Source organism: Dreissena polymorpha, chromosome 14, assembly GCF_020536995.1.
Source record: "Dreissena polymorpha isolate Duluth1 chromosome 14, UMN_Dpol_1.0, whole genome shotgun sequence".
Classification (NCBI taxonomy): Eukaryota; Metazoa; Mollusca; class Bivalvia; order Myida; family Dreissenidae; genus Dreissena; species Dreissena polymorpha.
The window spans coordinates 59730044-59747036 of record NC_068368.1 but is presented as its reverse complement, the minus strand read 5'-3'; the positions used below and the strand labels follow the sequence as shown (position 1 = coordinate 59747036).

The window sequence follows — 16993 nt, the reverse complement described above, 5'->3', positions numbered from 1 at the left end:
CTTTTTAGCAATAGTCATTTTCTGACAAATTTTGCATGTCTGGCACGCACCTTGCATTAATTTTGACCACCCTCAAACAAATCACTGATCTCAATATTCTTGTAGAAGTGTCACTATCAGTGTTTTTCCAACTCTCCACATTGTGGAATCTAGAGCATACTGTTGACTTTCCCACATCAACACCACAGCAGACTTTTATTTGTTTGGAAATAGTAAAAACATTTTGCATATTTTCATCTAAAGTGAAGTGATCATTTATACCATATGACTCGAGCTCAATATCTTTTTCACCTATTTTCAAGCTCCACTGAATGTTATTGTTAAATGTTATAACCTTCTCCACTTTGTTTCCATTAGACGTATAAACTGTTTCCAATGAGAAGATAGCTTTGTTGCTGTCAATTGAGATCACTTTAAAATGTTCCCCTTGATACTTTGAAAGCTCATTCATGTAGATAAATGAATTCTCTGCTGGGTTAACAATGGCCCCAAGTGGCTTCAATGTGAGTCCTTGATATACATATATATTCTTTTCTGTGCTAATCCTTTTATCTACTTTCTGTACATTAAAGAAATGAATAACCATCTCTGAACATTCACGCTTTTCCAAGTCCATTTGGAACCCTGCCTCCAGTGTCTCAAACTTAAAAGTTTCAAACAGTTGATTTAATTCAACGTAACCATCTGACCTTTGTTGTCTAGATACCATCCTGCAAAAGAAATAAACAATTAAAATCAAATTTGGCATTATGACAACTTATTGCTTTTTATTAATACATAATGTATAAAAAAACTTGTTTTATATTTGGGGTAACAGTGTATAAACCAAACTAAAAGTTGATGTTTGATTTTAACCTTTGCATTCTGGGAAATTTATTGTCTGCTTGAAATGCTTGTCAAGGGATTTCCTAAAATATTAATCACTATCTTTATTAAAAAACACTACCAGAAGAGCAATTTAAATCCTGATAAAAAATTCACACAACGTTGCATCTGATCAGAATTCAAATTGTTTGCAAATGTCCTTCTATAGGCAGGTCCAGCTTGGAAATAGTCAATAGTTAACTTAGTCATGACAATAATATCATCTTTAAATGAACTAGTGGTTTGATTATGTACCTGATATACATGTTGCATTCATGTATAATGCTTAGTTGAAAGTAACATACCCTGGATGGTATTTATGGGCACTGGAGGCAAATACATTCAAATACATATATATTATCATGTTTTATGGGAGAAAAATTTACAATGAGCCATGAAAAAAACCACATTCTCTGATATTCCCCCATTAAATGAGTGAATATCAGAGGGTTTAATTGATCATTGTCAATTTTTCTCTCATAAAACACGAATATATATATTTATTGGAATATATTGGGCTCCATGGCCCAATATTATACTATCCAGGCTACGTTACTTCCACTTGTGGTAAAATGTATGCAGTTATCTGTTTTCTTTCAAGAAAAGAAATGTGTTTGTCAGAAACACTATGTCCCCTTCTGCACCGCTTTGATTTTTGACCTTGAAGGATGACCTTGACCTTTCACCAATCAAAATGTGCAGCTCCATGAGATACACATGCATGCCAATTTGCCAAACATCAAGTTGCTATCTTCAATATTGCAAAAGTTATGGCAAATGTTAAAGTTTGACTCAAACAAACACACAAACAAACAAACAAACACACACACAAACCAAAGGACAGGGCAAAAACAATATGACCCCCACTATAAGTGGTGGGGGACATAAAAATGACAATAAATAGTCAGGAATATGTGTAACACTCTCGGTTTGTAAAGGCATGGATTTCCTCTTGCTATTAATGAACAGGCAACCTCTCCCTACTAAATGTGATGTACATTACAAATACACAAATTAATGTAGTCTGAAAAGGGTTCAAACTGTTAATTCAGTATAAAATACTATACTATAGCTCACTCCCCACTCTTTGTAAGTATATCACATTTTGCAATATTATAACTACCTTTAAACAAAAAAGTCATTGTTGTTTCAGATACAAACTGCATGAGGAAGTAGAGATACAGTTTACAATTGACTCAGAGTTTGAGCCTTACAGTTTTGAAGATCCAGAGGAATTTGATGAAGAATTTGATGATGTCATTAAAACACTTGACACTGATGTACAGGTGAATACTAGCATTCCAGAGGGGTTCAGTGTGTCATCTACACTGAACTCAATTAAGCCAAATGCACCTCTTTTAACCCCTTAACAAAAAGAGGTAAATGATATAATACAAGGATTAAGTCCAAGTGGAATGAATGAAATAACAAAGTTCTGTGAAAAGGAATTTTTTGCTCTTAATGCTATCATGGATTATATGAATATTACAGAGCCAGTGCAAGTGAAACCAGAGACACTTACAAAGTTCATTGAAAAATGCCACCAACATCAAATAAGTGCTCAGTACAAATTAAACTGTATGCTCTGCTTTCCAAATACAAACATATTAAGTGGGCATTGGTACATTACATACAAGTTAACAGTAGCAATAAGACAGTTTATTCTGTCAAGAAAAGAGAAGCTGTTCCCCTCTGCTGAAAAAGAAATCTCTAAACGCCAAGTGACAAATGCATCTAAAGCCAGAATAAGATATGTAGGAGGATATTGTATTCATAAAATAAAAGAAGAGCAGGTATCAATAGTGAAAACACATATGTACTCAAAATCTGTAGAAGCTCAGGAAAAGTATGAGAAAGCATCTAATGTTTTGACAATTGTCCAAGGTATGCGCGAAAAAGAGGAACATCTGAAGAAAAAAAACACATCTGATCCAGATTCTTTGATGGACACTATAAGAAAACAATGCACAAATAAAGGACTAACACACATTTCAGATGAACTGTATCAATTCTTTGTGAAATTATGTGAAATCTGCCTAACTCTACTCATTGACAAGAACTTAAACGAGAAAGGTGAACTCCTGTTTGATCACTGTTTCACAGAGATCAAACGGTCAACAGAACTTACAGACCTTTTTACACATGCATGTTCTGTTTCAAACGCAATGGAATCAACGGGTCAAAGTCTGATATTGCCATCAGAGAATAGCCATCAAATTGAAGCAGTGATGAATGGAATATTGAAGAAAGTATCAATAATGGAATACTTGTTCACATTAGTTATAAAGAAATTCCTCTTCATAATGCTAGTACAATTCAGAGCTGACTTAATTCAGGCATTTGAAGTAGCAAAGACAATGTCTCACAGGCAACAAATTCAGCTCAGAAAGAAGAAAGAAGAATCCCTAAAGTCTATAACCTTTAAAACAATAACTGATGACAACACTGACAGAAAACACATGTCACATTCTTTACTGCAAGGCATGCTGCTGAGAAAAACAGCAATTTTGGAGCCAATGACAAAACCGCAACTACTTGTTTTATGCAAAGCTTACAATCTGCCAGCAAAAACACAATCAAAGAAGGCTGAGAGTGTTAAAGTTCTCACTGAGGGTATTCTAAACTCACAATGTATGAGTAAAACAGAAGTTTTTGTGCCACATGCCAGTACTTCAGCCCAAGAACCAGTCCCAAGTACTAGTACAATGTCTTCATGTTCAACACATGATAGTGGTGAACCTACCACACATACCTCAAGAGGGAATGTTTCTGAGGCTATTCCCATTACTTCAGTATTGGAATTACCCATTTTGGATATGGAAACTGTTGAATCTGATGAAGAACTATGTAAAGTATGCCATACAAAAGGAAAATCAAATGTTGAATGGATCCAGTGTAATAGTTGTAACCAATGGCTACACAGAAATTGTGCTGGGTTAAGATCAAAAGCTAAATGGAACAAGTTTCAGGATGAAGGGATTCCTTTTATGTGCACGGAATGCATTTAAAAACATCAGAATTGTACTTATGTGTGTATATATATAAACATATATATATATATATATATATATATATATATATATATATATATATATATATATATATATATATATATATATATATATATATATATATATATATATATATATATATATATATATATATATATATATATATATATGTATATATATATGTATATATGTCTTAATAGTATCTCAACTTTTTGTGTGTGTTTACTCATCTTTTGTACTCCGATCCTCATATTTGGAGCATATAACATTTATCTTTAAAATTTATTCGAAAAATACTTTTCAAATTTTAAATGTACATTTTCAATAAATAATTCCATGTAATTTAGCTATAATTTAACATTTTTCTCCTTAAGAACCCAATCTATGGTCTAAAAAAGATAAAGTTGCTTTTTTCCTCCAAATACTTCCAAACGTGTTATATTATCAAAACAAAATGTTTCTGTATCTTGAATTTACCATATGTATGCACAGATATCTAACATGACGTAACATGCCTCACAATTAACCAGTTATATATTTCTTTGCATTGTTTTCTATTTTGAATGATGGGCATTTTGCCTTTTGTCTTGAATATAGCATATCTATCTATCTACTTAAAAGAAATGCTTTTCATATAGCATATGTAATAACAAACAGTTCGTTCATTCTTATATTAAGAAAAAATATTGCAGCACACTATGTTCTGTTTGAACTATATATCAGTACATTTTACTTTGTGTTATATAATTATGCGAAAGTTGTTCTTTGTCGATAGAGCAGGTTTTGTCAAAGATGTAGATCAACTATGTTGCTAAAATCAATTACTAGATTATCACCCCACTTCTTCATTTTATCATGTCTTCCATACAATTTTATCAATTTTTGAAATAAAATTATAATATGATGAGAAAGGCATTTTCACTCAAAATAATTATTTTTCTGATACAATTCCCATTGCTATTAATACACAATTTAATACCATACACTGTTTTCATACTACCCTTTTGTATGCCTTTATTTCAGTTTTGAAAATTAAAAAAAAATATTCCTCACCTCTCACAATTTAAGAAAGAAATGGATGATGATCTAGTAATTTATTAGTAAATATGTCCTTAATAACTTATAGTATAATAATCTTTTTGAAAAATATAAAGCTTCAGACAAAATTAATAAAAACAATAGTCATTTGATAAGGTTTTGTTACTTTATATGACATAATTATTATGTTATTTAAATGAAATTTAAAAGGGTGACATAATTATTATGTTATTTAAATGAACTTTAAAAGGGTGTTTGATTCCCTATATTCCAGTGTGTATTCTCCAAATGTGTGATACTTCCGAAATATCAGATATCCTTATATTGAACAGCCCTTGTTTATGGAAAATTTGGGGCCGTTACGAGGCCCCATTCCCCAAGCTGAAAATTATGTTTTTCCCCAAATTGGAGAAAAATTCCCCAAGAGAACCAAGCTACCTAGCATAAATATCTTTTAATATGACCACCCTGACAATAGCCATGCAACCCGAACAATAACAGGAAAATGGATCTTAAGGTTATTGCGACCAGTCTGCCATTTCAAGCGCAGGCTGATCTGGATCGAATCTCTTTGCTTAACATCTTTGGTTTCACTGACTAAATAGCGAAAGTTTGGATCCGCATCATTCTGCGCTTTTAAGCACAGGCTGATCTGGATCCAAATTGGTCACAAGCGCCTTATTAAAGGTCCCTTTTACTGTGATCCTGCTCATATATTTTATGTTACTTCAATGTAACTTGAAAACTAGTAGCTGTATAGGTTTGATTTTCATGGCCCAAACTTAGTATATAAGTAGCTGTAACGCCCAAATTTATTGTAAGGTGACAGAATATTACTTATTGGTTTGGTACTAAAAGATCCGGAACAACCCATACCACATTTAGGGATACCTGACCATGTATGTGACAACCTAGACCACATAATTCCATTCATTTATGAACAACCCAGGTACAATTTTATTGAGCATTATCAAACATAACACATTCATAATTGAACAGAGTCATGGGAAAACAGACCTAAAAGACATTATATTATAACAGTAAAATGGACAGGTTTTAATCCACTGTCTTTTGATACCACACAGTCAGTGGCAATGCTTCACTTGCCTTAAATAAAGGACCTACTAATTGTTTTTAATGAAAATTCAATACTGCTCCCGCAGCTGGAGTTTCACTTCTTTATATTGTAAGAACAAACTGTAGTCACTTTCAAAAGAAAGTAGTCAACTATCGACAAGTATGAGCTACCCAGCGTATAATATATTTATAGGGATTGTGATTAGTTTGAATCCAGATTAGCGCGTGACTGAATAATGAACAGCTCAAATCCCATATTTCGCGAAAGCTGTAAGTTCAACATACATGTCTGACAAAATTTTATTCGGTCTGACAGATTTTAGTATCTTGTCAGACCGACTGTCTGGTAAAATTCAGGAAAACATCTAATATATATAAATGGCTTGGTCTGACAGTTTTCTGTTCATCTGACAGATTTTTTAATCTTGTCAGACCGACTGTCTGAGCTTTTGTGAAGTCTGGGATCCTGATCACACTGCCCTTTCAAGCTGGTCATATTTGCCTGACCGTCCCTTTTCCCATGGCACCGCACAATTAATGTTTATAGCCCATACAAATGATCCAATTTCAGAAACAATTACATTAATAAATATCATAAACGTGGCCCGATTTTTCTGGTCCGGGTTGTCCACGATTCATGGTTTGAACTTTGAAGCCCTGTCCCCCAGATTCACGAGTCATGACACCAGACATCATTTCCTTTTCCTTGAATGCTTTACTTTTTGCATATATTTTCCAAATTTAATTCAGGGTGCATATTATTAACTATACTCAGTAATGAAAGCATGTCCAACAGTACATAAATATAGTTTTTAACGGCGAAACGCAAGTAAGTTGGTCTTTGTTAAAGACGAAAGCAATGCACCGTACTTGTACATGTCTAATTTTAAGCCTGAATTCATCGTATCAAGCTTTTATCACACCGCTATAAAATATCTAAACTCCACCAACACTTACCAAGTCATATATTTACTCATTTTCGTCAATATCAATATTCAAAACGCATGCATAAAAAAATCAAATTTGGAACAGTTCAAACTTGTTTACTTGGGGTCATATTGCGGGACGACTTTTTCCCCAACTTACCATATAAAGTGCAGCGAACAACGGTACCAGTCAGGTAAACGTCTTGGCCAATGAAAACATTCGTTTTATTCACGGTTCTGTCAGCAGCTGAATGGCGTCTGTTAATATTTCTCGAAGAGAGACAAACAAAAAACACCGAAATTTGATCGCAATGAAGTCGATTTGAATGAACTCTTTGGTATTCGTGGTTGCATATGCATGCATTATGTGACACGCCTCGTTGTTTTTAATGAATAGGACGCGAGCTATCGAATAAGGGGAGAAAAGTCAAAAATATTGTTTGAAAGTCTGTAGAAGATTTATTCGGGTTGACAAACGGACTCGAAATATTGCTCGGTTTTCGACTGACTGTGAGTTAACGTCTGGGCGGATATTTTTGAAGTTAACTTTTTTCGAATGGTTGTCCAATTGCCCATAGGAGGATCAAGGGATGCTTTGGATTAAAGCTATTTTTGACATTTTTGCGGCCCGCGAAGACAGATCTATAATAATAAAGTCTAGTTAATGACCTTGTTATGATTCCAATATCAGAGGGTGGGGATTTTTTTCATGGCTCTTTGAAAAAAAAAATCTCATTAAACATGATTTTATATATTATATTGAATATATTGGGCTCCTAAAAAAAATAAGAAATTAATACCTGTGGTCTTCACGGGAAAGTCGATCGTGTTTGTATTGTTATAAAATGAACACTGTCCATATAGATATGATTTAAAGTATAATGACGATTTTTGGAAACTGAGGTTTGATATTATGATACGTTTTTAAGTTTAAATGTCCTTTTATTCCATTTATCGCGTCATGAGTTGTGAAATCATTGAAGCCTATAGGATATGCGTACTTCCATATACTACGCTACAAGAGAACTTTACATTTCTGCCTTGTGTTTAGACAGCATCTGTTAATCCAGAAAACTTACAAAAATTTTAATATGTTTAATATTATTATTAAAAAAAATGAAAAAGATGTTGAGTCAATTGTTAAATAATAAGTTTCAAAGATACTTTTAAATTTTTGCGACATTTCATAGGTTTTAGCTTACTGCAGCCTATTTATATCCTATGATGTTTACTTTGTAAATTCACTCCCTTCTTTACAAATTACGTAACAAAGCGTAATAAACAATAGCTTTATTTACAAATTATGTGACATGAAGTTAATGAAATAAATATTCCAACATAGATTAACGGTAAACATATTGCACTTGAACTATTTTAATAAAATAATAATAACCTGACATTTTTAAATTGAGATAACAACACCTTTATTAAATACAGTTGTACAGTGAACAAAAAAAATCCGCAATTGTATGTATATAAACTTTATAAGTTTGTCCCACATTCGACTCTGCTTAGCATTATAACTTATACACCGTGCATTTAAACTTACAAAGGGCAAACACAATGCAATTTAACCATTAAAATCAAAATTAAAACTGACAAGTTAAAAAGTTAATTACACTATTATGCGTCTTTAAACCTATTTTAAATACACATATCAGTGGAAAAAATATGCCATGTTTTTTACTTTAACTTTGGATATTAACGATTTTTTCCCTAACAGCTATGCGCATCCGCTCGACATTGTAGCATATTCCATACTCCTGCCGCGACGACCACCACCGCCGCCGCCACCACCGCCGCCGCCGCAACCACCGCCGCGGCCTCCACCACCCCAGCCATCACCACCAGCGCGGCCACCAAATCCGCCGCCACCGCCACCGCCATTACCACCACCACCACCGACGCCAGCGCCGCCTCCACCACCGCCGCTTCCACCTCCACCGCCTCCACCACAACCGCCGCCTCCGCCGCCACCTCCTCCACCACCACCACCACCGCCACCGCCACCTCCTCCGAAACCCCAAATTAAATCGATTGCACGAACGTCACTACTGCCGTCTTGAATATTTATTATATTTACTTTTTGTCACATAACGTGTCATTTATAGATGATCATTGCAATACCAAGCATAGCACAGCAGTGAGTTAAACGTTAAACAATAAAGATGTAATAATACAGAAGAAAACACCATCAACTACTTATTTTATATTTTATTTTATTACTATTTATAATTATTAGAGATGAGAAATCAATGTTGTACAATTGTTCACTGCATGCATTCGAATCTAAATTAGTTGCTGAACTTTAATTGATTGAAATGTGAATTAAAATGTTCGGAAACTGTTATATTTATAATAATTGTTTTTAGCCATCGTCAACAATAGATATCATGTCAGAATAGTTGTAGGCTTCATCGTGATATCTGTTAGGATAATAAGCATATCATACAAAAACATAAAAAGTACTTAAACACAAATTATTCATATTGACGAATTTAATTTCGAAAGTATTATCAACCATAATGTACAAATTAGAAGTTAAACGTTAAATCGTCAAACTAGCATGTATCAAAGGTAAAACTGTGCCAGGTTAACCTATTTCTTAAAGAAGTGACAAACTTGAAAAAAAAATATTGTAGTGGAAAACATTTAAGAACAAGAATGCATGACATTCGTGTTAATAAATAAATGAAATGTTTTTGAAACGTGTATGAGCTATATAAATTACCTTTTTGAGTCAATAGACAACTTTTATAGTAAAACAAGTTTTGAACTTAATATTAATTTAAGTAAAGAGAGTTGCTCTGAATCTTTAAAGGGATAATTTTATACAGATCACTATTAAACGTTACATTTTCAAATAATAATCGAAATGCAAAGTCGTGCATTAAATACCAGTAAGCCAATTTGTCGTTCGTTCGCCTATTGGTGCACAGGTTAAGATCATTTTAATCAAAAAGCAATAAAACAATAAAAAGCGTTCACAATGTGATATGTAAGACAAATTGCGACACGCAACAAAATTCGCTGTTTTGTGTTCAACTTTTCTTTCCGGCTACTAATTATTTGATTTTATCCCTCATCAGCGCTATTTTCCCGCCTTAAACACGCTTAAACACGAAACACGATAACTCAACTAAAGAAGGCACGTCAGCGTGATACCATAACATTGACCATTGTTATTGTTAATTTACAGACAGACAGACAGAAAGACAGTTTATTCCGACTTATACACAAGTACATCGTCTTCATACTAAAGTATATACATTTTTTCTGTCACGTAACTAGGTATAACAACACAATATTAAATAACATAAAATAAACATTTACGAGTACAAATACTTATAAACTACCAAGGCGGTAATAAATTGTATTAAACAGTATTATTTAAAATCGTATTTCTAATAACAAGAGCTTCTTTGATATATTTACATACATTGTAAATAACTGATTTATCACAGGAAATTAATAACTTTTGGAATTTATATACTGATGGGTTAATATAAAATATACGGTTTAAATATTTTTTTCTTAAATCCGTGTTACAACGGCATATACATATAAAATGGTATTCATCCTCTAAATCCAAGTCATTACAACATAAACAATAATGCTCATTTCGTGGTATGTTATTTTGGGCGTATCTGCCCGTTTGAATTCTCAACGGATGCGCAGAGACTCTTAAACTTACAAAAAATAATCGCAAACGTCTGGGAACTAAGTCTAAATATGCTTCATAATCCAAACAGCTTTTAATAACTTTGTACATCACTAAAACAGAACTATTATTCAATTTACCGTACCACTCTTGTTTAAAATTATCAACAAGTCTACATTTGAATTCGCTGATAAAACTATTAACTTGTACAACGTTTGGATTTTCAAAAACATAACTAAATCCATAATTATTAAACAAATTCTTTACATTTGAGACCCAGTTTGCACAACCATTATTACAATCATTCAAGGCTTGTTTGTATACAGTTTGCATTATGATATTCTCATTGTTGAGAACCTTAAACCAATATTTAACAATTTTAACAAATCTGTTTACATACAATGGGAATCTACCTAATTCTCCATAAACAGCAACATTACATGTATTTATTTTCACCTGCAGCAATCGTTTACAGAATTTCAAATGTATACGTTCAATATCATCTGACTTGGTGAAGCCCCATACTTCTGAAGCATAATTTAATATAGAACCCACAAATGAGTCAAACAACTGACAAAATATTTTTGGTTTTATGTCAAATTCATTGCATTTAAACAATAATGTATTCATGGCTTTAAGGGCTTTACCAACCAAATGCTCCTGAGTAAGTTTAAAACTTCCGGTATAATTTAACACTGTGCCTAAATAATTAAAGTTGTCAACCACTTCAATAACATTACCATTGTATGTCCATTTTTCGTTATCTTTTAGTCCGCCCCTATTCCGAAAAACCATTATTTTTGTTTTATCAGTGTTTACATTTAACCTCCAAGAATTTCAATATAAGTATAAGTTATCTAAATGAGTTTGCACTTCAGCTGGTGATTTGCCTAAAATAGCCATGTCATCCGCAAATTATAATAAAATTGACACAATATCTTCTATATTCAAGCCAGAGTTAATGCTATCTTGTAGGTAGAGTTCAAGGTCTTCAACAAATAAAGAAAACAAAATCGGTGACATTACCTCCCCTTGTCTCAGGCCAACAGCATAACGAAAATAATCTGAGTGAGATGAACATGATTTAACACGAGACTTGACATTTGAATACATATCCTTAACTATTCTAAGCAATTTGCCTTGAATACCAGACTTAAACATTTTCAGCCATAATGCATTACGGTATATACTATCGAAACATTTTAACATGTCGACGTAAATTACATACAAACGTTTATTTTCATTTAAATAATTTCGAACAATTGACATCAGTATAAAAATAGCATCAACAGTCGAATATCCTTTCCGAAATCCGAACTGCGCATCCGAAATAATAGTATTTTCATTGCAAAAACTTTTGATGCGCTTATTTAAAATCGTGGAAAATAATTTTGAAAAACAACTTACTAGAGTAATCCCTCTATAGTTATTGACATCGTTTACAGAACCTTTTTTATGCAAAGGGATTATAACGCCTTCTGTCCACTTATCGGGAAAGAAACCCGACACAAAGATTCCGTTAAATAAGTCACACAAATGGGCAGATAAAATATCAGCACATTCAAAAAAATATTCATTCAAAATACAATCACTGCCAGATGATTTATTACGTTATAAATGTTTAATTGCATACATAACTTCTTCAACAGATATAGGTACATCTTCTGCTTCAGTATTACAAAAATCAGACATATTATTAGTAAGATTTTAAAAAACCTTGTAAATTCTTCTAAAGATATTTTGTTATTTATGACGCTATGTTTTGATTTAAAAAATCGCCAAAAGTCTCTTGGTTTGTGTTTCCTTAAATTTTCAATATTCAACATTTTTTGTCTATAACAAGAGGCTTTCTTCTTACGAATTAAATCTTTATAGTATCTCTTACTTGAACATAAACAATCTCTATTTGTATCTGTTTTACAAGAGTTAAAAACACGTAAAGCGGCGTGGTACAAATTTCGTGCAATAACGCACTCATGATCAAACCATTCCGCATGCTTTATACAGGTATTTACATTGAAACTAGGGTTTGTACTATAAACACGGCTTTTGGAAAATAACGGGTCCGCAACACTGCGAATGGTATCAGTAAAACTATTCAAAACGTCGTTAATTGATGATCGACTTGAAAAATCTATATGTTGCACAATATTATTAAATGTAGGTAACAATGAAATAATCCCTGAGCGAAATTGCTCGCGTAAAACATCGTCCCATTTATAATTGACATCAGTGTATGACTTAAACTCTGATGGGACATTATTACAAAACAAAGAGAAATGTAGCGGTGCGTGGTAACTAAATTCATTGAAGTCGTGCACGTCAAAATCCGATATAGTTGAAAAGGTGATTTCTTTTGTCAACAAATAATCAATGACAGACGTACCGTTATGAGAATAAAAAGTATGCTTGCAGCTATTGCCAACTCTGCCATTAACAATGCGTAAACCTGTGGCTTTACATAAATCTAATAGTTTTACACCATGACTATTTACTAAGTATCTATTGAGGCCCTAACTAAGGTGTTATCTGGGCAATAATCATCATTATCATATACAGTGTTAATTATGTCTTGAACAGTATAATCATATTTATTTCCAACTCTACTATTTAGGTCGCCTACAACAAAAATTTGGCCAAGTTCAGAATAGTAAGTAATATCATTTTCTAAAATTTCAAAGAGATCAACGTTAAGTGTATTGTACACTGGAGAATCCTGCCCCCATAAATAGGTTGCACATATATACATATCATTTGGGATATTAAAGAAAGTATGGTCAAGTTTTAGCCAAATAATTGTATCATAGTGGTTTTTTACAATTTCAATACCATCAGATAATTCAGATTTAATATACAAAACAATGCCACCACTATTTCTTCGAGCTTTTTTATGTTGGAATTTTCTAAAAAAGTTAAAAGTTAAATATCCACTTAAATTTATATCGCTATTACTATTTGACCATGTTTCATACAGAAAACATATATCATGATTGCTCAAAATATTTACAAAATATTTACACTTATACTAATTTCAATAATAATAGTATTAAATGTACAACCTTCAACTTAATAAAAAAGTCAATACATTGTATTTTGGGCAAAGGGACCCCGTAATCATATATTTTCTTTAAGAGCATTCTAAGCAGAATGCATTTAATAAATACAAAAAGTATGTAATGTGGTTTGTAAGAAAGAACTTTACGCGTATCAAAGTTCACTGTTCCTTTTGACATTTTTCCGGGCTACTTTTTAGATGACTTTAACTTGCCTTTGCGCAAGTTTCCCGCTGTAGTTTCCGATATTCAAACATAACAGAACTAACATATGAGTGGAAATTAATGTTTTTCTTGCACACAGGTCGATCAAAGAATAACATATTAACTGTCTTTAACTGAAACGTGTCTCCCAGTTAATCAATATGACGTGTAAGAGAGGAAATCCTTGCTTACCTCAATTTGAGTTGCAAGGTAACTGACGCATTCAGTCGCTTGGTAAATAACGGATTTCAGTTAGTAATGGATAGGTTTCAAAATCAATTGCAAATAATTGTACTTATGATTTCAGAAGGGGTAATCACGTGATAGTCAAGATGGTGACGTCCATGATAAGACATTTATTTTCCGCCGTTTTATAACCATTACTTTTGCTAACTTTTTAATGGCGCTCACTTTCTAGCCATATCAGTTAACATGTGAATAGCGTTTATTTCGTATTGAAATTCGCTTTATATATCGACTTTACTCCCTTCAACTTTTCTTCGTGGAGCTTTTATTTGGTCATCCCGCTTAGAAATTCCGCAGTGAGAAAAGTCGAGTTTCTTGCTGATATGGCTGGAAAGTGAGCGGCATTTAAAAAATAAACACAAGTAATAAAGGGTATAAAACGGCGAAAAATACCTGTCTCGGAATGAACGTTGCCGTCTTGACTATCACGTGATTAACCCCTCTAGTAACACCTTCAAATGCGACACAATGTCACGAAAGGTAAGTAGCCAATATGTTTTAGTGAATTTTACATGCTGAATAAGAAACAATTTCTGATTCTTGATGTGATGTTTCAGAGAAATAAACACTTATATAAAGCATGGATGTACAGAAACGAAATTGATGCTTATAGTACAAAACATGCATAGAAAGTGCAGAATGTGCTTTAGTGAATTAACGGACTCCTTGTGACCCCCACCTTATCAAGAATCCGGAGGTTGGCTCGAATCCCCTATTCTCAAGAATATGGGGGTTGTCTCAGACTACATATTGTTTTCAATGTAGTTGTCTAGTGTTCAATAACAATCAAAACTGTACAAATATGTTGGGCGGTGTTCAATACAATCAGAAAGATTTGCACTTTGCCTTGCTGTGTTTTTAGTAATTGATTATATCAACAGCGCTGTTTCATACATAAATGTGTTTATATGTTATCATTACACATTATTCTCTGTGATTTCTTATATTTGCTATGCCTTATTCCTCCTCATTAGACCTCAATGATCGCACAAACCGTGTTACCCTATTATATTATTGATAAGTTAACGCTGTTTGCTAAGACATATAATACAAACTATTGCTATGATTACAAAGAACTACTCCGGGACACGCAACGAAATTCATCCATTAAAGATAAACGTTTATATTAACTGTACATTTTTTTCAGCTTTTTACAACATACAACATTATATTTTACATGTGGTGGACACTTTATATAAGATTTCAGTAAATGTTCTGACTTGTATATAGTAGCTTAGCGTGTGAGAAGTAATGTGAATAGTACGAATCTTATTTCGTTCCAACTTAATCTTCTAAACATTTTTACTGCCAACGAAATTATTTTAATTTAATTTTACTTTTACTGTGTTTGAATATTGTAGCCGCCATTGTTTTAGTGCTTAAGTTTCTTACAGCATTTTTATTTATATCACACACTATTAGATTTTTAATATTTAATTAATGCTTCATAATAGTATCAAAGCTATCAATCACTCTTATTTTTTATCAAAGTTATGTACATATATATGTTTTGTACAACGCCATTGAAAATAATTATATAAAGGCGTTTCATTAAATTAGCAAGTTTCAAGTTTCAAGTATTTCATTCATACATCAGGAAGCTTGAAGGTACACAAACACTTACATTTACAGCATAGTATTTTGAAAGTGTTGAGTAAATAACATTAACTTCATTGACGTTGCCAATAAAATAAAGCTGTTGTCAAGAGACTGCAGATGGTATAATTTAAATAGTGGATTTAAATATTCATTGCCTTTATCCCTGCATTCATGAGGGAACAGGTGCTTATTCAGTTCCCCAGTTATGCTTGGAAAGTCGTCAAAGGCTGGAGTTTTTAATATTCATTAAGTTCATAAAAACTTCATTGAATCCACTAAGAAGAGCTCAACGAAGACAGAAGTCCTAATGGAGAATATGCATATGAATGCAATAACTGATGCTTATCCAGTTTATCGTGTAAGTTTAAAAACTCGTTTATTCCTGGCATATTAGATTTTGTTCATCAGTGAGAAGACACAGAAGAAATTCTATCTAAAAATATCATCTAGTCACCAAAGATAGACAGCATAGGTCCTCGAATACACAAAGAAAACTCAGTCGTTTTAATAACAGACAATATGTCTTAGAATTACTGTATAATACTTGTAATTATTTCATAACATCATTGTAAATCTAACACACTATTTTGTAGGTATTAATACTAAATATCGGTATAAAAGTTTTAATTTTGAAATAATAAATCGAAATTTGCTGAAGCCCTACATCAAATAAACGTATAAATGTATTTTGCTCACAGGCTTGTAGTGAGACCCACTTTAACAGCCCGACTTGCTTTTACAATTCACAAAACAGAACACAAGTTCTACATGTTCTTCCATTTTTCAATCAAAACTTTGATGAGATAATATTTTTTTTAAACGTCAATCTTGTATTACAAAAAAGTTCAGACTTATAAAATATTGTAGGGTTTAAGATTCATAAGTGTTGGAAATTCAGATGTTAAACCACTATCCAAAACTCTGATATAAATAGCAAAGGTAACACTTGCTTGAAGTTGCAGGACTCCATCGTGTTCATATATTTTACTTAAATCATAATTAACGTAATCCATCTATGTATAATAGATCCTGTTTTGTTTCAATCAATTAAGGCACATAAGGCACCATTACTTAAGAGTTACATCGGTTCTGAAATAACCGTTTTTCCCAATTATGGATGGTCTACATTAATCCTTTAGCTTGAAGATTATTTCCTGGTACATATTTATATTTAAGATGTTTATTCAGTTTTAAACAAAGCGGGATTGTGCAGGTGCATCTTTATGTTCATCCGCGTCATATTTCATACAAATTTTAATAAACAAGTAAACCATGATGACCCTAGCCGCAATGAATTGCTTACCTGTAGAGATG

The 16993-nt window shown here is 32.7% G+C and overlaps 2 protein-coding genes across 2 annotated transcripts in view; one reads left to right on the top strand and one right to left on the bottom strand.

Annotated features, from left to right (window-relative positions):
* The window catches only part of LOC127857996 (uncharacterized), a 161048-nt gene that overhangs the window by 12169 nt on the left and 131886 nt on the right, over nt 1–16993 (top strand). The gene's annotated exons all lie outside the window — the stretch shown is intronic.
* Nucleotides 5–7208, bottom strand: LOC127857995 (uncharacterized). Its single transcript, XM_052394824.1, has 3 exons — nt 7077–7208; nt 2079–2229; nt 5–710 (listed from the first exon to the last, which is right to left on the bottom strand). The coding sequence occupies exons 2-3, from the start codon at nt 2162–2164 to the stop codon at nt 5–7; spliced, it is 792 nt and encodes a 263-aa protein (XP_052250784.1). The 5' UTR covers nt 2165–2229; nt 7077–7208.

Coding starts and splice junctions, on each gene's coding strand:
- LOC127857995 (XM_052394824.1), bottom strand. CDS start 2,164: ATGCTAGTATTCACCTGTACATCAGTGTCAAGTGTTTTAATGACATCA. Junction 711..2,078: donor TCCTCTGGATCTTCAAAACT/GTAAGGCTCAAA, acceptor TTTCTTTTGCAG/GATGGTATCTAGACAACAAA.